A 25,556-nucleotide genomic window follows, 5' to 3' on the forward strand; every position below is an offset into this window, starting at 1 on the left:
GTCCCACGCATTTTGTGGAAAAAGCTGGTGGCACGATCGACTCAGATATCAGAATGCTCCTGAGAGGCTTCGCCGACGTAGTATTAAAATCAGTGATAAGCTATGTGATAAACTGATAATGTGATTAACTGCACGGACTGTGTAGCAAATTTAACGCAGCTTTTTATAAGATCTGACAAATTAAAGGTTTGCTCATTTGTGAATTGTGATGCCCTGGATTCAGGAACCTCTCTGCAAATTGCTGGTGGAGCAGACAAATGAATACCACGGGATTATTCTGGTGGTATTTTCATCCTCTCTGCAAAGGGAACAGGTGAGAGGATGAAAATGAAAGATAGAGAGAGAAGGAAAACCACGGGATTATTCTGGTGGTATTTCACCCGGATTTTTTTTAGACGATGGTATTTCACCCGGATAGAAAGAAGATATTCTCCTGGTAGTGGATTCGTGCCCCTCTTTTCTAAATCTGCTGCAAGACAGAGTTCTTAGTTTGGCGAGCACGGTTGACAAAGTTATTCAGAAATTATACTATTCTGCTTGTGATTCGCCAACTGGGCATTCATCTATGCAGATATTGAACTGATAATCTATACTATGCACAGAGATAACGTCAAAATTATGAAACCCAAACGAGCATTTTTTCCATCCCAAGCTGCAAGTTCCTCCATCCATCTTATATTATAATACGCTTTATTTTTTCAAACTTTTAAGTTTAATCAAATTTATAGAAAAATTTAGCAACATCCACAATACCAAATTAGTTTATATTGAACATATTTCAATGATATATGCTTATTTTGTGTTTAAAACATTACTACATGTTTCTATAAATTTAATTAAACCTAAAATTATTTAACTAGAAAAAAATCAAAGCAACTTATAGTATAGTAAAATGGAGGGAGTAGTATAATATGGTTTAAATCTTAGTGCTCATGCATATGTAGATAGACTTTTAACAGGATCTTAGTGAGAGTGGGGATGGGCCATTGGTTTCCATTTGTTAGGGTCTTAGCTTAGGGAACATATTCATGGGATGTGAGTGTGTTGCTGCAGCTAATGAATGGTAATGCACAAGAAAATATTCCGTGTAATAAAAAAACTAAAAGCGAAGTGAGCGTAGTTTAATTTGTTAGGTCAGCTCTCCTGGTTTAAATCCTGGATTAGATACATGTGCTCGTATTTACGACTAATTCAGCTCAATGGCGGAGCCAAGAATTTTTCTAAGCCCGGAAAAGTCTAATGAATGGTAATGCACAAGAATCTTTCACATATGTAAGATTGTGCAAATAATATTTTTCACTAAAGTATCATCATGGTTCCTTGTATCAACTAAACACCGTGACATTAAGTTTGAGCTAGAGCTAGATATAGATAAACACTGAGGATCCTAATCCAGTACAAATCTAATTGATTAATCAAATATAGATCACAATAAACTAATGACTAATAGAAAAACAATTCTTATTAGCACTTCAGTGCTCCTGCTGATCGGCCAAACGCTGTGCTTGCTACTGCTCTTGCTGCCAAAAAAAAGTGCAGATTTTCATGCAGCTTCGCCAGCAAAACAGAGCAACCGATGTACTGATGCAGACCGAGGAGCCCGAGCAGCTGCCCAGGCTGGCGGGCCCTAAATCCGCCCCTGATTCAGCTGATGTCCATGCTGACGAAGATATACCGAACCCGTAATTTTAGATGAGCTTATAGGAATAAGATATGTGTATGTTTTTACCGGGGTTAGTGCGTGCGCATTGTGAGCGCCACATTTGTCCCGTGTTTTTATAAAAAAAAAAAACGCAATAGCTTCACGCCAAGGTTCTCTGGGTGTGATCGATCGGAGCATCAGACGGCCAGGTCGGCGCGCCAGCTGCCGCCGCGAGAGCAGCCCGCGCGCGACACGAGAGGCCGCGCGCGCCGCCACGAGTCGCTCGCCAAAGCTGCGCGTGCAGCACAGCAGCCAGCCAAGCCAAGCCAGCCAGCACGCAACGCAACGCAACGGCGCGCGCGCGGGCGCGCGGCGATCCCACCCAGTCACCCACAGCTCACGCCGCCGCGGGCCCACCCCCCGGCCCGCACACCATTTTGCCGTTCCGCCCCTGGAACCCGCGCGATTTAGCGCGCGCCCCTCGCATTTCTTTTCCCACCCAACCCACCCACACGGCCACACCACTCCACCACCAGAAGCGCAAGCGACTCCTCTCTCTCTCACCTCCGCTCGCCTCCGCGCCTCCGAGCACCAAACCCTAGATCTCGCGGCGGCGGCGGCGACCGGGGATGGCGAAGCCCTGGGGAGGCGTCGGCGCGTGGGCGCTGGACGCGGAGCGCGCCGAGGAGGAGGAGCGGGAGCAGGCGGCGGCGTTCCCGGCGCCCGAGCCGCCCGCGCCCGCCGGTGGCGCCGCCAGCTTCCCGAGCCTCCGCGAGGCCGCCGCGGCGGCGGGCGGGGGCAAGCAGAAGAAGAAGAACAAGGGCACCACCCTGTCGCTGTCCGAGTTCAGCGGGTACGGCGCGCAGGGGCAGCGTCGGGGCGGCGGTGGCGCCGCCCCCGTGGAGCCGAGGGGGCTCACCCCCGAGGAGATGATGATGCTGCCCACCGGCCCCAGGGAGCGCTCCGCCGAGGAGCTCGACCGCTCCCGAGGGTTCCGCTCCTACGGCGGAGGGTTTGGCGCCGGCGGCGGGGACCGCCGCGGCGGGTTCGACGACGACCGCCGCGGGCCCGGTAGGTCCTCGGATCTCGACATGCCCTCCCGCGCCGACGAGGCGGACAACTGGGGGACGAATAAGAGGTTCACGCCGGCTCTCGGCGACTCTGGCCGCCGTGATAGGTTCGGCGGCCCCTCCCCAGCCGGCCGCTCCGATGACATCGATGACTGGTCGCGCGACAAGAAGCCGATGCCATCGCGCTACCCAAGCCTCGGTTCTGGTGGTGGTGGTGGTGGCGGCTTCCGTGAATCACCTGGTTTCCGCGACTCACCAGGCCCCTCCGACTCTGACCGTTGGTCTCGTGGTGGTAGCTTTGCGCCGATGCCGCACAACGGCGAGCGTGAGAGGCCGCGGCTCAACCTTGATCCACCGAAGCGGGATCCCTTGGCTACTGCTACGCCACCAGCTGAGGTGGCACGCAACCGGCCAAGCCCATTTGGGGCTGCAAGGCCCCGGGAGGAGGTGCTGGCTGAGAAAGGGTTGGATTGGAGGAAGATGGAGACCGAGATTGAACAGAAAACTAGCCGCCCTACCAGCTCGCAGTCCAGCCGGCCGAATAGCGCACATTCCTCCCGCCCTGGGAGCCCTGGATCACAGGTCTCAGCAGTTGGGAGTGAAGGGGCACCGAGGTCACGGCCAAAGGTAAATCCGTTTGGTAATGCCAAGCCACGGGAAGTGGTGCTGCAAGAGAAAGGGAAAGACTGGAGGAAGATAGACCTTGAGCTGGAACATCGTGCCGTTAATAGGTATGTATATGAAGCCACCTCTTGATTGCACTTAGCATTTCTCATGAATCTCATGATACTGCAAACATGCAATGCAAGTGTACTGATATAGCTTAGTGAAGGTGTATTTCTTGTGGTAATGGAAACATGCAATACTGGAGGACTGATATAGGTTAGTAAAAGGAGTGCTTCTTGTGATAATGTAAAACATGCGTATTGCAATACTGGAGTATTGGTATAGGTTAGTAAAGGTGCAGGCGTGCAGCCTTGCATAAAGAATTGTGCAAGTTCTGCTTAGTTCTTTTCTAATATATAAAAAACCTAGCAATTTACGTAGCATGTCCTAACAACAATTGCCCTGCTGTTTTTGTTATGTAATATTTTGGAAGAATTGCTTTTGTGATAACTTCATAATTGAAATCCAAAAAATGAGCAACTAGAAGTGAAGGTTTACCTTTATAGTATACTTCAGTGAATTAAGCATTTAATGTTAATGTCGAACCATTTATTGTTATGAAGTTATCTGCATTAATCCTTTGAACGGTGCAGTGGAGTCAACAATCAACATTTACAGCAATTGTTCAGTTAAATTCAACCTTCTCTTGTGGGTGCTGAATGTAGTGATGCATATGCAGTTATATGTTGTCACTTCCATTCAAACTTGATTGTTCACCGTTACGCTTAGTTTTGTGGGAAGTGAAATTAACTGGGGTCGCTAGCAAAATGTAGCATGCTATTGTGTTGATAAAGACATAATTTGCTTTTATAAGTCATCACTCATGGATGGCAAGGACATGGATACTTGGATTGGTTCCTTCTGAAATTCTGTTCTTTTAGCCAGTGCAGGTTTGTTTTCTATTAATTCAATATATCTGTACCTCATTTTTCAGGCCAGAGACGAATGAAGAAAGGATCTTGAAAGAAGAAATAAACCTCCTCAAGGAGAAACTGAAAGAAAGTGAGGCCAATAAAACTGATGGTCCGGACCAAGCTTCCCCTGAGGATCCAGAGGATTTGTCGGAGAAGATAACTCAGATGGAAAAGCAGCTTGAGTTGCTTACTATTGAGTTGGATGACAAGGTTCGATTTGGGCAAAGACCTGGTTCTGGAGCTGGCAGGGTTTCAGCAGTTCCACCAGCTATTGCAGAGGAACCACAGATTGTGGTATCCATCGTGGATAGGCCACGCTCTCGTGGTGGTATGGAGCCATTTCCAAAACCAGCTGAGGAAAGATGGGGATTCCAAGGTAGCAGAGAGAGGGGCTCTTTTGGTGGAAGCAGAAGTTCAGACAGGTTCGTGCAATTCTTGCTCAATTTCTTTCCAGGTTAATGTTTCCTATTGACAGTTGCATGTAATTTGCTGGTTAGCTGAAATGCCTCCTTAATCCTTCTATATAGTTTAATTCTTTTCGTAAATGTATGATGCATCACACTTTCATATTGACGTTAATTTTTCATGCCTGCCTTGTTGTGTTTGTCATGTTTAGTTGAATACGGAACCTTTTATATAGTTATTCTTCTTGTATGGTGATATACCATGTTTTGATTATAAGCCAAGTAGCACTTCAACTTTGGACAGGTTTGAGATTGAACGTATAGTATACTGTTCGATTGAAGATGAGAGTTGGAATGGGATATTTGTCTAGGTAGGACACTAGAGATTCATAGAGAGGATACAAAGCTCAGAATTGGGGTTTCTTTTTTATTTGAAGATAATTGTCTGCAACTTTGTATAACCTTTTCTTTGTATTTTTTTCCTCTGCTTTGTATTTATCTGTAATTATTCTCTATTTATATTATTTAATAAAGTACATGAGGAGCCTCTCCTGCTGTTTCTTGTAAAAAAAAAAAAGAAAAGGAACCATGATCACCAACAGCTTAAACTTTGTGAACCAGTGGTGAAGTGTTCTTGTATGATGGTTGCTTTTTTTAATGGGTAGAAATAGGAGCGTAGAACCTTTATATCTATCTTGTTCATCTTATTTGCTTTAGTTCTTGATGTGATACAATCTGGTCTATTTAAAAGTATGATGGAAGTTAAATCAGTTTCTAACCAATTGATGTTGATATTATCGGTTCATGTGCAGCTCTTAATCGGTTTTGTCTTGTTTCTGTTCAGGCCAATGACAAGGCAGAGGTGGTGAGATACGGCGTTTGAGCATTTGTTAAGGAAACTCTGGGTCCTCGTTTTTTGTTTCGAAAGAATGGGGAAGAATAAGTCATTTTCTTCTGTGTTTTGACTCCCATTTTGTCTGATCTAGAAAGATTGGAGAGAAGCTTGTCAATGGAGGTTACTCTGCGTGAAGCTATTTATTATCGCCTCTTAAGTTGTAGGGTATTTTGGTTCCCTTTTTGTCATCTCCCATGCCAAAACAAGACCTGGCAAACTTTGATACTAACTATTGTTCCTGATCGGTTCATGTCGCATGTGGTCTCTTAAGCATTCATGGATGGAGACCTTTTGTATGGATATTTTGATATTTTGTACAGTTGCATGTGTTAGCCATCTGTTCTGTTATTTGTTGCTCCTACTATTTTGCCAATGCTTCTTAACTTCTCTTTACTGTGCCCGTTGTACTGGTGCCTTGCAATGACATGCCTGAAGTTCTCTCTCACACCAGTTCCGTTGCAATAGAATGTAGGATAATCCCTGCGCGCTTGTTACTTATACTCTTTTCGTCATAGAAAAAGCCAATGTCCAGGTTTGATACTACCTGAATAGAATAATGGATCTGGATAATTTCATTTCAGATTCGTTATTTCAGATTCGTTGTTTTAGGTGATGTTAAATCTCATTTAGATTTTTTTTTATTTTTTTTACGGAGGGACGGTAGGTGTTTAGTACCTGGAAATATGCAAGTGATTCTCTTCGCTGTTAGTTGCGTCTTGCCAGCTTGTGGATTACTGCTGTCTTTGGTCTTGGTGATTTCTGCCGTACTGCCGTTGCGCGCTCTGTTACTGGCTTAGTTGGTCATATGATTTCTGTTTTTTATGTCAATCGCTACTTCCAAATCAGCTGCAGCCTCACCTGTGCTATTGGAGAAGCAATTCGCCGGAGCGGGTGGAGTGAGGGACCCAGCGCTGTGGTGAATCAGGATCATTTACTTTAGAGGTTCTAATGTACTCCCTTCGGCTAAAAAAAACTCAATCTTCAGGTTTAAATCTGGACACACACCGATTGAGTGTTTTTTGACGAAGGGAGTAGAGAATAAATAGCAGCATGCATTAGGTGAGTTGTATCCCACCCAATCAAGTATGTAAGGCTCAGATGTTGCGCTACAATATTTTAGAAACATTTTTATTGTGTGTTTTGCTTGTATCACGTGACCTGAACGCCGAACTGGAATAGCGATTACTAGGAGACAACCGGCCTTGATGTGGCTACCGCTTCGATCTCCAATTCCATTTTCAGCGGCTAGCGTTACACCAAACTCGTGTAGAAAGCGCCTAGCCGCCAGGGCACCTAAATCGCGGCTCAACTCGAGGAGGCGTGACTATGGCGACTTGTTCGCACAAAACGGCCTCAGAGACTAACGATAGGGCAATTTCTGGTAAGTTATGAGAAGGATGCAGTGAATGGGCTGATTTGAGGCTCGCCGGAAAGGCAGCCTCCGAGAAGGGGAAGAAGGTTGGTGATCGTTATAGTAACATTTTGAATGTACCTTTATCTCAATTCGGCCGTGTATCCATCATCCAATGGCTACTAAAAGCGATGGAATGCCATTTTGCAATTTATCATATAATTTTGAGTTGCTGTCATTCATAGAGAACTTAGTATTAGCCAGTTTACGTACGGCGTTGATCGAAAGTAATCAGTTTTTACCGGTTTTCCACGGTTTTTGGTAACCGATGAGGAGGGTTTTTATTTCAAAAACCAAAAACGTCAGCACATCGCTGGGTGTCCTGTGTTTCTTTCATGCAAGGGTCTTCTCACTCTTCTGCGCCTCTTTGTGGTTTGGAGTACACTTGTACTTATGCTGTTGAATTTTGTGCCATAATAAAAGAGAGAAACTGAGTTGAATTTTGTGCCATCATAAAGAGAGAAACCGAGTCAGGAAGTGGAGGATCATATGAGCAGGTTATTTGCATTGCACTTGCGCCTGAGTTTTTCAAAGATCCATCTATTATTCCGTTGGTTTTGTAGGTTGAACATACGGAGGTGTGTGTGCTGGGCGCTGTAGACACACTCCGTGCTGTCGTACACAGTCACACATTACAATTGTGCAGACTACTAGCACAAGCAAACCACAATCACTTGTTCTTCTTCTTGTTCTCGAGGACGAGGAAGACGGCGAGCGCGGCGACGGAGAACGCGGAGAGCACGCCGGCGGCGACCTCGATGGACGCGGTGACGCCGGTGATGCCCGCGACGGCGAAGCTGGCCGAGGGCGCCGTCTCGCCATAGGCCACCCGCGCCCCCGACGCGTCGAACGCGTAGGCGCGCACGTAGTACGACGCCGTCGGGACGTCGCGTGCCACCGTGTACTCGAACTTGCCGGCGCCGTCGTACGGCTGCTGGGCGATCTTGAACTGACACGCCTTGTCCTTGCTCAGGTCGTCGTGGGCCTTGCGCCACCCGCGGCCCACCTGGCTCACCGGCGCGTAGCACAGGGTCACCTTCACCGCCTTGTAGCCGGCATCCGCCCCGGCCGCCGCCGCCGTCGCGTTCAGCGACCATGTCACGGTGATGGCGTCCTCGCCGGCGTGCAGGACTGGTCATCAATTTGACAGCGTGACAACGTTACATTGACATGCAACATGTTGCCAACTTGGAGTCACTATTCCACTTGAGATTGTAAGAACTAGACGAATTAGAAATTTGTGAGCCAAAACGCTTTTGCAAAGTCAATAATATCAGGCTCTAGAGCCAACCAAGTGAAGAAAACCACGGATTTATTCAAGTATTTGTCCTGAACTATATTTCGCGTGCAGATTATGCTAGGATCGTCCCCATTGAAAGATCAAATCAAGGTGCAAAGTCACAATCCTCTTGATCAGTTTTCACCAAATCAAAGTACACCAAACACAAAACAGCACAGCAAGGGAGAATAATATATATGCATATGGATGCACGCACCTTGGCCGGCGCGGGGCGACGCCTCGACGACGAGCGCCTTCGCGAGCGCGGAGAGGCGCGCCCCCGCCGCCGCCGCCGCCGGCGTGACATGGCAAGCACCGAGAACTACAAGGAGCAGCAACAGCGGTAGAAACACGCGGTGAATTACTGCCCCAAACCGAGCCATGATCGTTCTCTGCTAGAGGTGGAGGCCATTTGAGCGGAGCGGTAGCTTATATATAGGCGTGGTAGCGTCGAGTAAGTTGACTCGTGGAGAGGGAGGGAGATCGGGGGAGTTCAACTTTGTGGGGTCGAGGAGGGTAGCGATGGGTGGTTCCGAAAGTCGGAGCTTGATGGTTCACGCGGGTCTGACTGTCGGAGCACGTACGTTTGGCTGTCTCGTCGGCTCGATGGGGCACCTCGGTCGACCTTTTGAGGGCCATGGCGATGTAAAGCGGCGAATGCAGGCTAATGCAGCTGTGTGGTATCTGTAGTACACTGCACAGTAGTAGTAGTAGACTAGTAGCAGTACCATGTTAACGGTAGTAGTCAGACAGTCTGTTGGTGGTGGTCAGAACACGGTACACTGTTTGCCGGAGAAAAGCACGAGCCCTCCAATCCAAGAAATACCATTAACGAACACAGCTTCCTAGAAATATTATTGTACAAGCGCTTTTATTCTAAAAATATCATCGTCGTTAGATTTTCGTTTGTAGCCATTCGTTGAGTGCTATAAAAAACCATTTTACCCCTACAAATTATTAAATGATTAAAACTTTTACTCTTTCAGTCAATTTTCAATATTTTAGTGTAAAGAGCAAACTAATTGAGTGTAAGCTAATGAAAAGAGCAAAATTTTTAATCAACCTTTAATAATTTTTAGGGTAAAATGATCTTTTTATAGCACTTAACAGATGGATGCAACCGAAAACTTAACAACGATGGTAACTCTAGAACAAAAGCACTTGTACGATGACATTTCTAAAGAGATTAGATTTATCGATGATATTTTTTGAATTGGGATATTTATCGATGATATTTTATGAATTTTCTCTTTTTACTATGGCAGTTCGCCTGTTGGCAATGCAATTTTGCCCAAGTAGCCCATAAAACCTCCGGACCAACACAAGCACAAGCAACAACAGAAGAAAAAGCCCAAAAACAGGTAAGGCCCAAACCGCGAGACAGGAAGCCGCACCAAAAACCCACACGGCCCCCCACGAGAGATCCATCATCCACCGTAATCCTCCTCGACGTCCTCACACGCCTCACCTCACCTCACCTCACCGCCGTCTCCTTCCTCGTCTCGTCTCGTGGCGTCGCCCAAAAATCCCGAGTCCAAAGCCACGCACGCAGCTCAAAACCCCACCGCCACCACACCCTCTGATCCGACGGCCCAGATCGCTCCCCCCCTAATTCCCGCCTTGCCCCCTCCTCCCCATGTCGCCGCCGGTGGCCGGCGCCGCCTCCTCCGGCGACGGGCCGCCGGGGCGCCCGCCGCGCGAGCTCTACACCATCCCTGCCTCCTCGGGTAAGCCTCCGCCCCCCCACCCCGAATCGAGGTTTCCTCCTCCTCCTCTTGCTCCCCCTCGCTCTCCTAGGGTTAGGAGAGGGGAGGATTGGGAGGAGGAGGAGGAGGTTGCGGCACGAGAAATAATTCCGTGTGTGCGTGTGCGTGTGCGCGCTCTCGCAGGTTGGTTCCAGTGGGATGAGATCCACGAGACGGAGCGGCGGGCGCTGCCGGAGTTCTTCGGCGGCGCCGGGGGGAGCGGGTTCGGGACGGCGTCGCGGAACCCGCGGATCTACAGGGAGTACCGCGACTACATCATCAGCAGGTACCGCGAGGACACCTCCCGCCGCCTCACCTTCACCGAGGTCCGCAAGGCGCTCGTCGGCGACGTCACGCTCCTCCGGAAGCTCTTCGCCTTCCTCGACTCCTCGGGCCTCATCAACTTCTCCGCCTCCCCCTCCCGCCCCGAGGCGCAGCAGCAGCAGCGGCAGACGGAGGCGGAGGCCGTCGTGGAGGCGCCCGTGGGGCTGCAGGTGACGCCACGGCCGCCGCCGTCGTACTTCGCGGAGGAGAAGGGAGGAGGGGGCAACGAGAACGGATTCCGTTTGCCGCCGCTGACCTCGTATAGTGATGTATTTGGAGAGTGGGCGCCTGGGATGGCGCCTATATGTGGGCTCTGTGGCATGGAGTGCAGAGACGGGAATGCCCAAATATTGAAGGTACTATCGAGTTATAAAGTTCCTTTTTGCATTAGCTGGGATAAATGTGGGATATCAAGGAGGAATGCGGTATCAATTATTAAGAAAATGGAGGTGATGAGTGGCTACGTCATCGAACGCAGGCTGGCGCAAAGCTCTTGGCAGCTATCTGGCAACTGAGCTGTGCGCCATTCTCTCTCCGTTTTCATTAGGTTGTCTTCTTTAGCAAATTTTGGGTTAGTAATCATGTCTTGCTAGATTTAGGATGCTAATGGTTACAGCGCTACTGTGTGGCAATCAAATGATTGGTTTGAACTTTGTATCATGCATGCAAAAAATGTCCAAAGGTTTAAATTCTAGGCTTTAGGAATGCAAGTATTTAACATTTTACAACCTACAGTTTTGAATAAATTACTTGTCGTCTTGTGGAGAAATAGATTCGTGAATATGTTATGAAATAACAGTTCTTACAAAATATTAAAGGATATTTGGCTCTGAAATAGGTAAAGCGTTTAGATTATAGATTGGATCGCCATGTATGTGTCTAGCATGATGTCCTTCTGCACTAATGGTTTTCATGGAATACATACTCCGAGATGCCATTATTATTATTTTTATTATAGTATTTCTTGCAGCATCATTACTCTATTTATGGCATTCTGTGAGATGTATCTATTATTGTTTTATTATAGGATTTCTTGCAGCATCGCTACTTTATTTATGGCATCCTGTTTATGTTGTCGTACTCCTTGACATGATTTTTGTTGCTTATGCTTCATAGCACACCAAGCTTCGACGGGAATAATCTGAGAAAAGTACATGTTATATGTTTGTTAACATTTGGTATGCTTGCTTTTCAGGATGGTTTTAAAGTATGCTCAAAATGTTATGCCAATAATGATAATAAGGGTGAAGCAAATATACATCCAGGTGACAAAAAGGAGCGGATCGACAATCATTCTTCTAGTGCATGGACAGATGCAGAAACTCTCCTTCTCTTGGAAGGTGTACTAAAACATGGAGATGACTGGGATCTCATCGCCCAGCATGTCCGCACAAAGAATAAATCAGAATGCGTTGCAAGGCTAATTCAGTTGCCTTTTGGTGAACATATGCTGGGCACAGTAAATGGTAAATTGGATAACAGACTCCATAAAATCCAAACAACCGATGGAAAAGTGAACAAGTCCACTGTGAAGGAGTCTTCAAGTCAACCAACTGAAACAGTTGATGACATGCAGATTGATGGAAATGAAGATGGCGCTGATAAATCTGTTGAAGAACATCCTACAAAACATAGACGGTTGTTTTCTTCAATAGATACCACTGTCTCATTAATGGAGCAGGTAATAAATAAATAACAAACAGATAACAAAAAACTCGTGTGTGAGGACACATAGATTTTAAATGGAACGAACTGATGATTGCTATTGGTACCTCAGTTAGCGCATCTTACCACATCGACAAGCCCAGATGTTGTTGCTGCAGCTGCTGATGCCGCAATTAAAGCACTGGGTAATGAAAACCCCCAAGCAAGGAGAGCTTTTCAACTCAGTGAGAAAGAGTACCAAACCAGGGCATTCTCTTCTAACCATGCCCGGCAGAGGTAAAGATATGGTATATATTGTTCTTATTTGCCAGTATCTGTGCAGTTTGTTTGTATTAACTGTTAGGGATTATTGCAGTGATGATGTTGGTGGTGGTGATCGGGATGTAGAAATGCACGGGCACCCAGGTAGGCCAAATATTTGGATCATTGGATGGCTAACTATTACAGAATTCTTTCTATATCTGTTGGTGCAGTTGATCCAACCGGATCTGTTATTATGTTGTCTAGACTTGATCTGAACCACCACGACCAACTATTAAGAATTACAATCAGCGTGAAATTTGTCATCTCTTGTTATTAACGATGAGTAGATGACAAATCTGAACATAAATTATTACTACCAGTTCGGAATCTTGGTTTTGAGCCTCCTGGCTTGAGTTAATGTTATTATCTACTCCCTCCGTTTCATATTATAAGACTTTCTAACATTGCCCACATTCATATAGATTTTAATGAATCTAGACATATATATATATCTAGATTCATTAACATATATATGAATGTGGGCAATGCTAGAAAGTCTTATAATATGAAACGGAGGAAGTATTTGTGTTTATACTGTGATCGTCTAAAAGGTATATCCTTTCTTCATGTAATCATGTTTCAGATAAAAAGCAGGGAAAGATGTTTATTTCTACCACATATCAAGTAAGGGCAGCTGTTGCTACGTCCATAGGTGTAGCTGCTGCCCGTGCTAAAATGCTTGCAGACCAGGAAGAACGGGAAATGGAGCTCCTAATGGCGTCCATAATAGAAACTCAGGTTAAATCTCTTGACCTATTCTTATTTACATCTGCGGGTATAGTTTAAGTTCGTAGTTCTAACACTGTTTATTCATCTGAAAGTTACATATCTGACACATCATGTACATTCCTGCAAACCATTTCAGTTCATGACTTTCACTACCTGAACACTACCATAATTCAATCTCCTAGCTGTTTTTATGTTCTAAAAAACATGATATTGTTTAGAGAGGGATGATATCGCAAACATCGTGCTTAAACGGTTGGGGAATAAATATGCAGCATGTTCTTCTACATCAAATGGCAGAGCGGAGGGTACATAACTCTTTTTTTAGTTCTGTTGTGCGAGCCATTTCCTTTCTATCTGTGTGACATATTGTAATGTGGCTAAAGGGAAGAGGTCCGTCTAGTTAAGTCTGTTCACCTAGATATCATTTTTAACTTCGTTCTGGATCCTGCAAAACCTGATGAATCATGATTCAAGTTATGGGTTTGATTTCTGCTGCTAGCTGAACTCCTACCATGGTGGCACAGCACATGCCACTTCCTTTCACAGGGCTCAAAGAAATGAAATTCTTATTGCTACAAATTCACAACCTTATTCTTACACTATTACTGCTGTCTTGATGATTGTCTGACTGTTTTGTTTCGAAACGAAATAAACTCTGACAGACCTTATCTATACTTTCTGAATGTATTTCCTTAATGATCGACTGCTGTCTACTTTATGTTGACCAGCTAAAAAAGATCCAATACAAGATCAAACACTTTGAGGAGCTAGAGTTGATCATGGATCAGGAATACGCTACTCTACAGCAAATGAAGTCTTCCCTTGTCGATGAATGGCAAAAGGTCCTCAAGCGAGCATTTGAGACTGGAGTACCAATATCGAGGGATGAAGTGCTTATAAAGTTGTTCCAAAACAAGCCAAATCTGTAGAGAAATTGACCAAAGTCGGTTAGATCTCCATGAGGGAGCATTGGAGGTTGGGATATCTGTACTGAGGGATGTGCTGTTCGAGTAACATCCCTATTCCTTAGAGAAGTTGACTGGAGTCGATTATCCCTCCTCTGATCTGCCTCTCCATAGAGCAGTCATCTAGCAGTTTAACATTGTGGTGTCAGAGCGTGGCTGTAAATGTGCTGATTGAGCTTTGGGTTGATCTCAAAATTTTGCGTTTGAGATCACATCGATCCTCTGTAGTTTGTATCATCCTGTGCGATTGCACATGACTGCTCCGTTATACTATCCAACTAGGTTAGACAAGTAGTGTTGCTAATAGCTTCCTGTACCTGTCTACATTTCGTTGATTTCATTTGTTGGGATGTGCAAATCTTCCTCCAGTTGGGAGTTTCTGTATGTTCTATCACATTGTCTGATTGGTTACTTTGATAAATTGATAGCCATTGTATCTAGAGTAAATTTCATGTAACCTAAGGTGTTGAGTTTGTCACAAAATCATGTGTTTTAACATCTGATATATTACTCTCGGTTGTACCCAGACTTTCACAAAACCACACTATGAACCAATTATTCTTTGACCCACAATAATTATGAGTTCTAAAATCGAATCTTAAATTTTTGACATTATTGATCTATTCTATAAAAAGTTTTATCCAAGTTAACCTTTTTCTTAAAAAAATCTCTACCTATATAACCATAATAAGCGGGGTACTGGGTTGTGGTTTTAGTTTTATTTTGAAAGTTCATAACACCCATACCCAGGTTTTATAAAATTTACTCCATGACAGTTCTGCACCTCTAAACTGTGAAAGTTTAATAAAGGAGAATTCTTTCTTTATCTGCGCAGCAAAGCCAGCAATTCGGTGTTTGGAGAATTGGAGCCATCCTGAACCGTTTAGGGTTTGATCGGACGGCTGGTATGGAATCTCACAGAAGGGCACCACCATTTTTCCCCAACGCGGAGCGGCGGAGGCGGCAGCCAAAAACCCCTCCCTCCTCCCCTCCTGGACTCTCGGTTTCCCCTAACCTCGCGCGCCACCTCGCCTCTCCTCGTCCTCCGCCTCCGGACGCGCAGTTCACGGGCGCCCTAATGGCGAAAAAGGGCAAGGCGGCGGCGGCGGAGGCCGCGGCGCCCGACGCGGGGGTATCGAGCCCGCAGGGCGGCGGCGGGGAGAAGGAGGGCAGCTTCCTGCTGGGCTCGCCGACCTGGGAGGACGCCGGGGGCGGGCGGTGGCGGTGCAAGGAGACGGGGCACGAGCTGCCGGAGCGGGAGAAGGAGGCGTACGGGCGGTCCCGCGCGTGCAGGCTCGCGCTCATCGACCAAGCCGTCGCGCGCAAGAAGCCGCCGCTCAACGCCTTCAAGCCTCACCCCGAGCACAAGTGCGTACTAGTACCGGAATCCGCCCCCATCTTGTGCCGCGCTACCCATCTATTATTGCCTTTGCTCTCGCGTTACGCACCAAGGCGTATCCCACGTATCGTGCTCGGAATTTGTTTATGCTTAATCTTGGTTTAATTGGTTATTTTGCTGTTTAATACGAGGGTTCTAAATTCTAATGTCCAACGTTTGATCGTATTTTGTGAAATAAAGTTGGAAAAAAAATCTATGTTCTTTTTAGGATGCAGTCGAGATGTTGAATCGAGTATGTTATGTTGTAGGTCGAAGCTTATATGCAATATTACTGGGGACATTATAAACAAGTCGGAGGAACACATCTGGAAGCACATCAATGGGAAGAGGTTCCTCAACAAACTAGGTAAATAATCCTGTAGCGTTATCTCATATGCAATGCCATGTGTGCCAACGGCCTATTGAACTTTGAACTGAGCTCTGCCTTTTTATATATCGAACTACTAATTTAAGAACCCATGAGGCTGACTATTTCCATGCGGCTATCATTTTCTTCATGCTGTATTCTTCTATAGGCATGTGATTTATCATCTACTAGTATGAATTTTCATCAACAATGATTCTGAGAGAAAAAAATAGTGATTGATATTGGATGAGTAGTTGGTACATTTTCTCAGAACAATTATGAACGGATTTCATCGTTAATGCTTATTCAAGTGGATGATGTGCCTTGCTTTGCAATGGTTATTTGAACTTTCTTATATTTGTTTTCCATTGTTCTGGAAATAATATCTTCCAAAGCAATTTGCATGGAATTCTTTTTTCCCACACAGATAGCCTTTCCATTGCATTGGAATGTTTGGTTGCTCCTATATTTAACATGTCTATTACTCCTATTTAATAGAAAAACTAGAAGAAAAGATGGCATCAGGTGAAATGGCTGAAGGTGAAGCTGAACAGTCAAATGAAGGGGAAAATAAAACCAAGTCAAGGAAGAAGAAGGACAAGAAGAAAGCTGCTGTTGTTAACCCTTCTTTGCCACGAGAACCTAAACCAGAGATTGATGATTCAGATAATTCTGATGATCCAGATTTCTGGGTGCCTCCTGTTGGAAGTCGTTGGGATGATGATGATGGAAAAGACCGATGGACCTCCTCTCCAGTGAAGGATAAGGATGATGCAGCAGAGGATGAAGGTGAACTTGGCAAGCTTTGCTTTTGTTTTATTTAACTGCTTTAACCTAACAAGCCTTAAAGCCATGATCATAACTCTTAGCACATGCGGGAGATATTGTTGCTCCTTTGCTTGAGATAGTATTGGTCTAATACTTTGTATTTATATATACTGAGTTCTTTAGAATATGAGAAACAGATTCGTATGCAGTTGTATGAATGCATGCGAGGTTCGAGAGTGGTTACATTTGATCTGCTCAATACTTTCAGTGGAAATCTTCCGCTTCTGAATTTTGTGATTAGCTTATTATAGTCTTTTGCTATTATAGATATTGAAATTTGAACTATATGATCTGTTATGTTCCATGTCTAATTTGGAATATGATAGATGGTGATGACGATGGTGATGACATGGCTGACAAGGATGACGAGGAGACAAGAGAAATTGCTTCAAGGTACTCTCGAACATTTCTTTCAATATTTCAATAGTGCATACAACATAGTTAAGAGATATTTTTTAATATAGCAGGACAAAGCGACTGTCAGTAGAAGCAGTTGGCCCAAGTAGCTTCGCTTCAAGGAAGAAAAAAACCAAAAAGGAGCAGTAAAGGTTGGTCCACAGCTTTATCATCGAGTTCAATGAAGAACTTATTTGATCTTTCTGTGTGGACGAACAAAGTCCATCTTTGATTCCTCTTGGCTGGCTAGTCAGGTGCGGGTTTTGTATTAATTGGTTTGCTTTTAGTTAGTGCTTCTCTGTGTAGCCCTATCGCTGCACCTTTCTGTGGTATACTATTGCATGACAATTCTCTATACTTGCATTAGTTAATTCCTGTGATTTTGATGTGAGAATGAACTGTGCTACTTGTCCTATATTTATTCTTGCTATATAACTTCATATGTTTCTTTTGTATTACTTGTGCATTTGAGTACGTTTGATGGTAACATAAAATCGTTTAGACTCCTCGTAACTATTGGCTTTGTTTAAATTTATAAGGCATGCCTGGTTAAAATAAAACGATATCGACAGGATGGGCACCTGACATTAAGCCTGCTAATGGATTGGATGGAAATGGATTAATTGGGTTGGATTTTTATTTGGTTAGCTTTGGATTGGAGGGAAATGGGCTCGTGCGGTAAATGGATTGGTGCGGGTTGGGTGCACATACTGTTGGGATACGCGTAGGCTACGATAGCATAAATCAAAATTTTTTATCGCGTAAATCAGGAACCATGCAAGTATTAGATCATAGATCTTTACCACTCGACGCGCTGCGTAGCGGAAGAAGACGCTGAGAAGTCAAAGGAACTCTCGCGAAGTAGCGTGCGTCGATGTAGAGGAAGTAGTCGATCGCACCGGCTCGACCTTCTACTCCTCGTGCGTTCTCCTCGCCGTACTCTAACGCCGATCAGCACCGCAAACCAGTGGCGCCTCTACTGGTATCCACACGCACAGGGACGGAATGCCATGCACAGATGTGCTAGCACGCACGCGCGGCTAGAGTTTTGCTCAGGGAGGGAAGTGACGGCTAGGGTTTCTCACGTGATGCAATGCCTCCGCCGGTCACACCCCTCACGAATATATAGGATCCATCACTCGGGCCTCCAAGGCCCATAGGACTCCTATTCGGATCCCTATCCGAATTAAGCTCATATTGGATCTCTATCCAATCCCCTTATTCCGGTCCATTAAGTGTGCGACCCTGTAGGTTTATATATACTCGGTTGTAACCTGAAAACTCCTTTTCGGTCCACGCGTCAACAGCGGCCCCTAGCAGAACGTATTGACCCACCGGGTATACATAAAGATCATATCGACTGAACCTCTAGTGTATACTTGTATGAACCCCTTTGCCTCACGATATCGATTGAGCTCAAGGCTAAATATGTGCCATTCTCTAATAGCTCAATCATTCACTCGAACTTGTTGATAGATTATATAACTTGTGATTGACTCCTCAATCACCTTTGGCATGGCCATGCACTTCCATAATCTACAACATCGAGGAGCACAGAGATATCTCTCCATAAGAGGGGCAAATCCCATCTTGATTATTCATATCCCACTACATGTTTCATAGCATACCTGAAAACTACTTTTATAACTATCCAATTACGAAGTAGCGTTTAGCAGTCCCTAAATAAGCTACTACATATGTTGAGAACTATGATAATCTCAGGTCTAAGGATTCAACACCAACACTCAATGAGATCACTGATAACACAACACATATGGCTCTTGCAGTGTCTCATGTTGGGTCTATCCAACAACATGTTCACCAACATGTGTCCACATTATTAATTTGGTATCTCTATACCATGATCCATGAGATATGATCATCAATTAATACATGTGCTGTTCATATAAACATATTTGTTCTACATATGATATTTGATCAGGGATCCTTTAGAAATAGTAACAAACAACATAAAGAGTCTTATGAAAGAATCACATATTCATTAACCAATAAGGAGTTATCTATTTCAAGGAACAATGTCAGATAAATATGTAAATATAGTATATGATACAATCATCTCTATGATTGCCTCTAGAGTATATCACTAACACATACCAATTGGTTTGGAGTGGTTTGGTTTTGGATGTAAAATATTGGGGCAAAAATGGGTTGCGTCCATGGGTTCAAATGGATTCTAGGCAATAGCTTCGATCCAAATCAGTTCAGAACACACGGGCAGTCTCCACCTTCCTCTCTCCTGTTCGTCCTCATGCAACCATCCATACCTCCATGCTGCATCAAGCACTTGAGTATCTGCAGCCCGACGAGGATGAAATCGTAGCCGACGGCGAGACGGCGCCGAATAGCAGGTTGACGACGACGACGCCGCCGCCGCCGCCCATCATCATGAGGCGCGCCGCCTCGGCAACGGTGGCCGGGTGGCGGCCTGCTCGCCCCGTACGTCGTCGTCACTGTCACCGCCGCGTGCTCTGGCGGCTGTGCCCTGCGCTGCACGCCTACTGGCCGACCCGTCCACGCGCCGCCGCCGCAGCTGCTGGTACACCATCTGCTGCTACTGCATCGTCGCCGCCGCAGCCGCGGGGTGGTAGCCGTGGCGGCGGCGGCGGTGGTCTTCTCACTCTCGCCTCGCCATCTTGCTCCTCCAGTTTCACGGCACAACGGCGACGACGAGATCGTGGCGGTGGAGGGGGATAGCGCCAGCACGGGGGATGTGGGGCTAGGCGCGCCGCGCGAGTTAGCACGGGGCACTGCAGCCATGGTCTCCGCCACCTCCACGGCTTGATACGAAGTGGCGAAGCCTGCAAGTCTTGCACCGCACACGATTTGGGTTGAGTCCATGGATTGGAAATGGGTTGAGACCATTTGACAATAATGGATTGGGTTGGTTTGGTCCTAAATCTTGCGCGGGTTGGATTGGTTTGGATTTTAGAAGTGATGAAGTGGACTGAACTGGTTTGGTGAACTGTGTATAATGGAGATGGGGTGGGTTGGATTTGGATTGGATTTCTGCCCATTAGCAGGCTGTGACAAGTCGATTGACTGGACGAGGAATAGTAACCCTGCACATTGTGAAGTTCAGATGTTGTTGCGAGGGTCCATTTTCAGCTTATAGGTTTATGTTAGCAGACCAGACCATGTCGCACTGAATTGCCATTTGGCTTACAAAAAGTGGGCAATGATTAATTATCTATTAGTAATGTGTTAATCAGGATAGAATCTCATTATGGTGTTGGCTTTATATCTTTGGTCGAAAAAAAAGGGGATATAATCTCATATTTTTCTTTTCCATACCATATTGAGTTTTGCAAGGGTTTTTTGCACCGAGGATTAGTTTAGATTACCAGAAATCAAATTAATGAGAGGAAAATTTAGAACTCCATAGAATTCATCTGAAAATCATGCAAATTTCATGTAAAACTTGTGTTCCAAATTGACGTTGAGCCCCGCTCACACACGCCCTGCCGTGCACGTCGTGATACCTGTTTTTACCTGTCAAACTATTCACTTTCCTGTCATTTCGGCCTATATCGGCCTCTATGGTTTCCAAATTCCAAGTCTCCTGCCATAACCAAATAGCCCCCGATTGGCCAATCATTTAGTGATCGTCTATGTTGGTTGACTTGACTCGGTACAAGGTAAGCTGGAAACACATGAACAGTAGTGCAAGGTAGGAGCACGAAACACCGAGCCTCGCGGTTGCGGTCTCCGGCGAGTCTAGTATTCGGGAGTCTAGTTTTGGGGTGAATTCAATTGAGGTTGCTACAGTTTAATTTGTTTATTTTATCAATTGACGTGTTCATGCAATCCACAATTGATAAAATAAGCAATTGACATGTAGGGATTGCATGAACACGCCATTGCCGGCTTCCGCCATCACCAGACACCAGCTTGCAGCCTGGCACTCGCACGCACACCTTTCTTCTTCTACATGGAGAGATTACGTACGAGCCGTATCCACGTCTATGGCTTCATCATCATCCTCCTCCTCCTCGTACAAGCTACGGCCGCGGCCACCTCGCGGTGCCCGGCGCAACAGGCCGCCGCGCTGCTCCGGCTCAAACAATCCTTCCACCACCACCACCAGCCGCTCCTCCTGCCGTCGTGGCGCGCCGCCACGGACTGCTGCCTCTGGGAGGGCGTGTCGTGCGACGCGGCGGCCTCCGGCGTCGTCGTCACCGCGCTCGACCTCGGTGGCCACGGGGTACATAGCCCCGGCGGCCTGGACGGCGCCGCCCTCTTCCAGCTCACGTCGCTCCGGCGGCTCAGCCTCGCGGGGAACGACTTCGGCGGCGCGGGGCTCCCGGCGTCCGGGCTCGAGGGGCTCGCCGAGCTCACCCACCTCAACCTCTCCAACGCCGGCTTCGCCGGCCAGATACCCATCGGCGTCGGCAGCCTGAGGGAGCTCGTGTCCCTCGACCTCTCCTCCATGCCACTCTCCTTCAAGCAACCGAGCTTCAGAGCTGTAATGGCCAACCTGACGAAGCTGAGGGAGCTCCGGCTGGACGGGGTGGACATGTCGGCGGCGGCGGCGGCGGCGGCCGGAGACTGGTGCGACGTGCTCGCGGAATCCGCCCCCAAGCTCCAGCTCCTCACCTTGCAGTCCTGCAAGCTCTCCGGCGCCATACGCTCCTCCTTCTCGCGCCTCCGGTCCCTCGCCGTCATCGACCTGTCATACAACCAGGGCTTCTCCGACGCGTCCGGCGAGCCCTTCGCCTTGTCGGGTGAGATCCCCGGCTTCTTCGCCGAGCTCAGCTCACTGGCGATTCTCAACCTCTCCAACAATGGCTTCAACGGCTCGTTTCCTCAAGGAGTGTTCCACCTGGAGAGGCTCAGGGTGCTAGACGTGTCGTCGAACACCAACCTCTCCGGCAGCTTGCCGGAGTTCCCGGCCGCCGGGGAAGCCTCCCTGGAGGTGCTGGACCTGAGCGAGACCAATTTTTCCGGCCAAATTCCGGGCTCCATCGGAAACCTGAAGCGTCTGAAGATGCTGGACATCAGTGGCAGCAACGGCCGCTTCTCTGGTGCTCTTCCTGAATCGATCAGTGAGCTTACATCCTTGAGCTTCTTGGACCTGAGCAGCAGCGGGTTCCAACTCGGGGAATTGCCTGCTTCCATCGGCAGGATGCGGTCACTGTCCACGCTTCGGCTGAGTGAGTGTGCCATCTCCGGCGAGATACCGTCGTCCGTTGGGAATCTCACACGCTTGAGAGAGTTGGATCTCTCACAGAACAATCTCACAGGTCAGTTTCAACTTTCTTGTCGTACACAAAGCACACAAAACTGCTATCTTGGAACTCCTTTTTAGATAGTTTTTGGGTTATGTTATTTGCAGGGCCAATAACCTCCATCAACAGGAAAGGGGCATTCCTGAACCTAGAGATATTGCAGCTATGTTGTAACTCCCTGTCAGGGCCAGTTCCAGCCTTCTTATTCTCACTCCCACGATTGGAGTTCATATCGCTCATGTCAAACAATCTAGCAGGTCCCCTCCAAGAATTCGACAATCCTTCTCCGTCGCTAACATCTGTTTACCTGAATTACAACCAGTTGAATGGATCAATACCCAGGTCTTTCTTTCAGCTCATGGGCTTACAGACACTAGATCTCTCTAGGAACGGCTTGAGTGGGGAAGTACAACTTAGTTACATTTGGAGACTCACAAATCTAAGTAACCTGTGCCTGTCAGCAAACAGACTGACAGTGATAGCTGATGATGAACACATCTACAACAGCTCTTCCTCTGCATCACTCCTTCAACTTAACTCCCTGGGGTTAGCATACTGCAACATGACCAAGATCCCTGCCATACTAAGGTCAGTTGTGGTGAATGACCTTGATCTCTCGTGCAACCAACTTGATGGGCCTATACCCGATTGGATATGGGCAAATCAGAACGAGAACATAGATGTCTTCAAGTTCAATCTTTCGCGCAATAGATTTACTAACATGGAGCTCCCTCTGGCTAATGCCAGCGTATACTATCTTGATCTTAGTTTCAACTATCTTCAAGGGCCTCTACCTGTCCCCTCATCTCCACAGTTCTTGGATTACTCCGACAACCTATTCTCATCAATCCCGGAGAACTTGATGTCAAGGTTGAGCAGTTCTTTCTTTCTGAACTTGGCCAACAATTCACTGCAGGGGGGCATCCCACCTATCATTTGCAATGCAAGTGACCTCAAATTCCTTGACCTGTCTTACAACCATTTCAGTGGTCGTGTTCCACCTTGTCTACTAGATGGACATCTGACCATATTGAAGCTGAGACAAAACAAATTTGAGGGGACCTTGCCTGATGACACCAAAGGAGGATGTGTTTCTCAGACAATAGACCTGAATGGAAAACAATTGGAGGGGAAGCTACCTAGATCACTCACTAACTGCAATGACCTAGAAATCCTTGATGTGGGCAACAACAATTTCGTGGACTCCTTCCCAAGCTGGACAGGGGAGCTACCAAAGCTTAGGGTTCTTGTTCTACGATCCAACAAATTCTTCGGCGCAGTGGGGGGAATTCCTGTCGACAACGGTGATCGAAACAGAACACAATTCTCTAGTTTGCAGATCATCGATCTTGCCTCAAACAACTTCTCTGGCAGTTTGCAGCCGCAATGGTTCGATAGCCTCAAAGCGATGATGGTTACAAGAGAGGGTGACGTGCGAAAGGCCCTGGAGAACAACCTCTCGGGGAAATTCTACCGTGACACAGTCGTGGTCACGTACAAGGGCGCGGCCACGACATTCATCAGGGTCCTGATCGCCTTCACGATGATCGACTTCTCCGACAACGCGTTCACCGGCAACATTCCTGAATCCATTGGAAGGCTCACCTCGCTAAGAGGTCTCAACCTGTCGCATAATGCCTTCACCGGAACAATCCCTTCTCAGCTCAGTGGATTGGCGCAGCTTGAATCGCTCGATCTCTCTTTGAACCAGCTTAGTGGGGAGATCCCAGAGGTGTTGGTGTCTTTAACTTCTGTCGGCTGGTTGAACTTGTCCTACAATCGTTTGGAGGGTGCTATTCCGCAGGGAGGTCAATTTCAGACGTTTGGAAGTAGCTCATTTGAAGGGAATGCCGCCCTATGCGGCAAACCGCTGTCTATTCGGTGCAATGGTTCGAATGCACGGTCCCCTTCGTTGGAGCACAGTGAGAGCTGGGAGGCCAGGACAGAGACCATTGTACTGTATATTTCCGTTGGATCAGGGTTCGGTTTGGGATTTGCAATGGCCTTCTTGTTCCAAGTGTTCCGCGGAAAGTGAAAAATGAAGGTTGGTGGTCAATAATAAATAGAGGGAAACAACAATATGACATGCCTTACCTTTTAGTATACACCCATGATAAGTAATGTACATATAAGCCTATTGTTTCTCTATTTTTAAAGAACTGTCGAGATAAACTTGCTACACTTCCGTTTTAACTGAGTTACTCTAAATAGTTAGACTACCATGAATAAAAGTTCTAATTTTATGGTTGATGCAATACAATTTGATAACATGGCATCCACATATTTAAGTATTTCTAATTTTTCAAGAAAGACCGAGAGGTCAAAACTTGAGGATGAATAGCTGCAATGTCAGTTTTTTTTTTAAAAAAAAGAGATAGGAGTACAGTGTTTTATTCTCTATCACTAAGTTAAAGTTCATGAAACCTTGTACAATTTATTTGGCATGCATATAACCCCATCGGTAACGACCTATACTTGTCGGTACCAATCTCAGAGATACTCGGTGGCACCAAGCCTTATGCCGATCGGTGCAAGATCGATACCCAAATAACAAGCTTAGCACCTACAAGATCAGGGGCATTCTGGCCAAATTAGGTCCTTGTGCGAAATGTTAAAATGGGGCCCTAGTAGCCCTAGTGCCCCTGCTTGGTGGTGTCCTGGTGAACTGGCATGTGAAGCAGCGCGGAGGCTGGAGGGGACTGAGGAGAGGAGACGAAGCGACCCGGTGTCGGGACTTCGGAGACGTGGATGGCTGTACAATGGAAATTGGAAGATGGATTGTTTACCTTCTGCATTATTTTGGGCCTTAGTTTTACTACTATTTGGGTTGCAAATTAACAAAATTAAAGCCTCTAATATCTATTATATTATTAAAGGAATAGAAAAAGGAGACTCCACGTTCGCTCTCATGGCCTAGAAATTCTCACATTAATCGGAGAAAAAGAAAAAACAGAGTTCATATAGAAATACAATTTAGAAATAGCTGAAATTCGGAATTAAAAAATAAGGAATATTAGAAGTAGAGTATATAGTACATATAGAAATACAATTAGGAAATAACTGAAATTTGAAATTAAAAAATAAGGAATATTAGAAGAGGAGACTAGAGTCCATATAGTGGAGACGTACTTGAGATAGATAATTTATGTATTTCGCTATTTCGAATACCTAAACTCAAGCGATGCTAATTTGCTAATCCAAGCCAATTTGGCCACTATTAGTAGATAAAATGATTTCTTTCACTTCACAATCCCAAATAATTCGCTTAGGACTCAGTACATAAAGATTTAATTTCATTTCTTCAATTTGTTTCCAGGACCCAAACAACT

The 25,556-nt window shown here is 46.2% G+C and overlaps 4 protein-coding genes across 4 annotated transcripts; 3 read left to right on the forward strand and 1 right to left on the reverse strand.

Annotated features, from left to right (window-relative positions):
• The first annotated feature begins 2,155 nt into the window (after positions 1–2,155).
• LOC127772291 (eukaryotic translation initiation factor 4B1-like) lies at positions 2,156–5,950 on the forward strand. The gene is made up of 3 exons (XM_052298318.1): positions 2,156–3,443; positions 4,313–4,714; positions 5,541–5,950. Exons 1-3 carry the CDS (start codon positions 2,272–2,274, stop codon positions 5,563–5,565), a joined length of 1,599 nt encoding a protein of 532 aa, XP_052154278.1. The 5' UTR covers positions 2,156–2,271; the 3' UTR covers positions 5,566–5,950.
• Positions 5,951–7,502: 1,552 nt separating this feature from the next.
• Positions 7,503–8,666, reverse strand: LOC127772292 (probable high-affinity nitrate transporter-activating protein 2.2). Its single transcript, XM_052298319.1, has 2 exons — positions 8,499–8,666; positions 7,503–8,133 (listed from the first exon to the last, which is right to left on the reverse strand). The coding sequence occupies exons 1-2, from the start codon at positions 8,662–8,664 to the stop codon at positions 7,673–7,675; spliced, it is 627 nt and encodes a 208-aa protein (XP_052154279.1). The 5' UTR covers positions 8,665–8,666; the 3' UTR covers positions 7,503–7,672.
• A 1,076-nt stretch (positions 8,667–9,742) lies between these two features.
• On the forward strand, positions 9,743–17,396 carry LOC127772293 (SWI/SNF complex subunit SWI3A homolog). Its single transcript, XM_052298320.1, has 13 exons — positions 9,743–10,008; positions 10,171–10,706; positions 11,546–12,031; positions 12,128–12,291; positions 12,371–12,420; positions 12,902–13,056; positions 13,776–13,963; positions 14,127–14,130; positions 15,247–15,380; positions 15,660–15,757; positions 16,256–16,546; positions 16,912–16,978; positions 17,050–17,396. Exons 1-13 carry the CDS (start codon positions 9,918–9,920, stop codon positions 17,129–17,131), a joined length of 2,346 nt encoding a protein of 781 aa, XP_052154280.1. The 5' UTR covers positions 9,743–9,917; the 3' UTR covers positions 17,132–17,396.
• A 3,425-nt stretch (positions 17,397–20,821) lies between these two features.
• LOC127771510 (receptor like protein 22-like) lies at positions 20,822–24,419 on the forward strand. Its single transcript, XM_052297431.1, has 2 exons — positions 20,822–22,242; positions 22,335–24,419. Exons 1-2 carry the CDS (start codon positions 20,931–20,933, stop codon positions 24,260–24,262), a joined length of 3,240 nt encoding a protein of 1,079 aa, XP_052153391.1. The 5' UTR covers positions 20,822–20,930; the 3' UTR covers positions 24,263–24,419.
• Positions 24,420–25,556: the final 1,137 nt, after the last annotated feature.

The sequence above is a fragment of the Oryza glaberrima genome, chromosome 4, assembly GCF_000147395.1.
Source record: "Oryza glaberrima chromosome 4, OglaRS2, whole genome shotgun sequence".
NCBI classification, from domain to species: domain Eukaryota; kingdom Viridiplantae; phylum Streptophyta; class Magnoliopsida; order Poales; family Poaceae; genus Oryza; species Oryza glaberrima.

Coding starts and splice junctions, on each gene's coding strand:
- LOC127772293 (XM_052298320.1), top strand. CDS start 9,918: ATGTCGCCGCCGGTGGCCGGCGCCGCCTCCTCCGGCGACGGGCCGCCG. Junction 16,547..16,911: donor TGATGCAGCAGAGGATGAAG/GTGAACTTGGCA, acceptor GGAATATGATAG/ATGGTGATGACGATGGTGAT. Junction 16,979..17,049: donor ACAAGAGAAATTGCTTCAAG/GTACTCTCGAAC, acceptor TTTTTAATATAG/CAGGACAAAGCGACTGTCAG.
- LOC127772292 (XM_052298319.1), bottom strand. CDS start 8,664: ATGGCTCGGTTTGGGGCAGTAATTCACCGCGTGTTTCTACCGCTGTTG. Junction 8,134..8,498: donor GTCGCCCCGCGCCGGCCAAG/GTGCGTGCATCC, acceptor ATTGATGACCAG/TCCTGCACGCCGGCGAGGAC.
- LOC127771510 (XM_052297431.1), top strand. CDS start 20,931: ATGGAGAGATTACGTACGAGCCGTATCCACGTCTATGGCTTCATCATC. Junction 22,243..22,334: donor CTCACAGAACAATCTCACAG/GTCAGTTTCAAC, acceptor TGTTATTTGCAG/GGCCAATAACCTCCATCAAC.
- LOC127772291 (XM_052298318.1), top strand. CDS start 2,272: ATGGCGAAGCCCTGGGGAGGCGTCGGCGCGTGGGCGCTGGACGCGGAG. Junction 3,444..4,312: donor GAACATCGTGCCGTTAATAG/GTATGTATATGA, acceptor CTCATTTTTCAG/GCCAGAGACGAATGAAGAAA. Junction 4,715..5,540: donor GGAAGCAGAAGTTCAGACAG/GTTCGTGCAATT, acceptor GTTTCTGTTCAG/GCCAATGACAAGGCAGAGGT.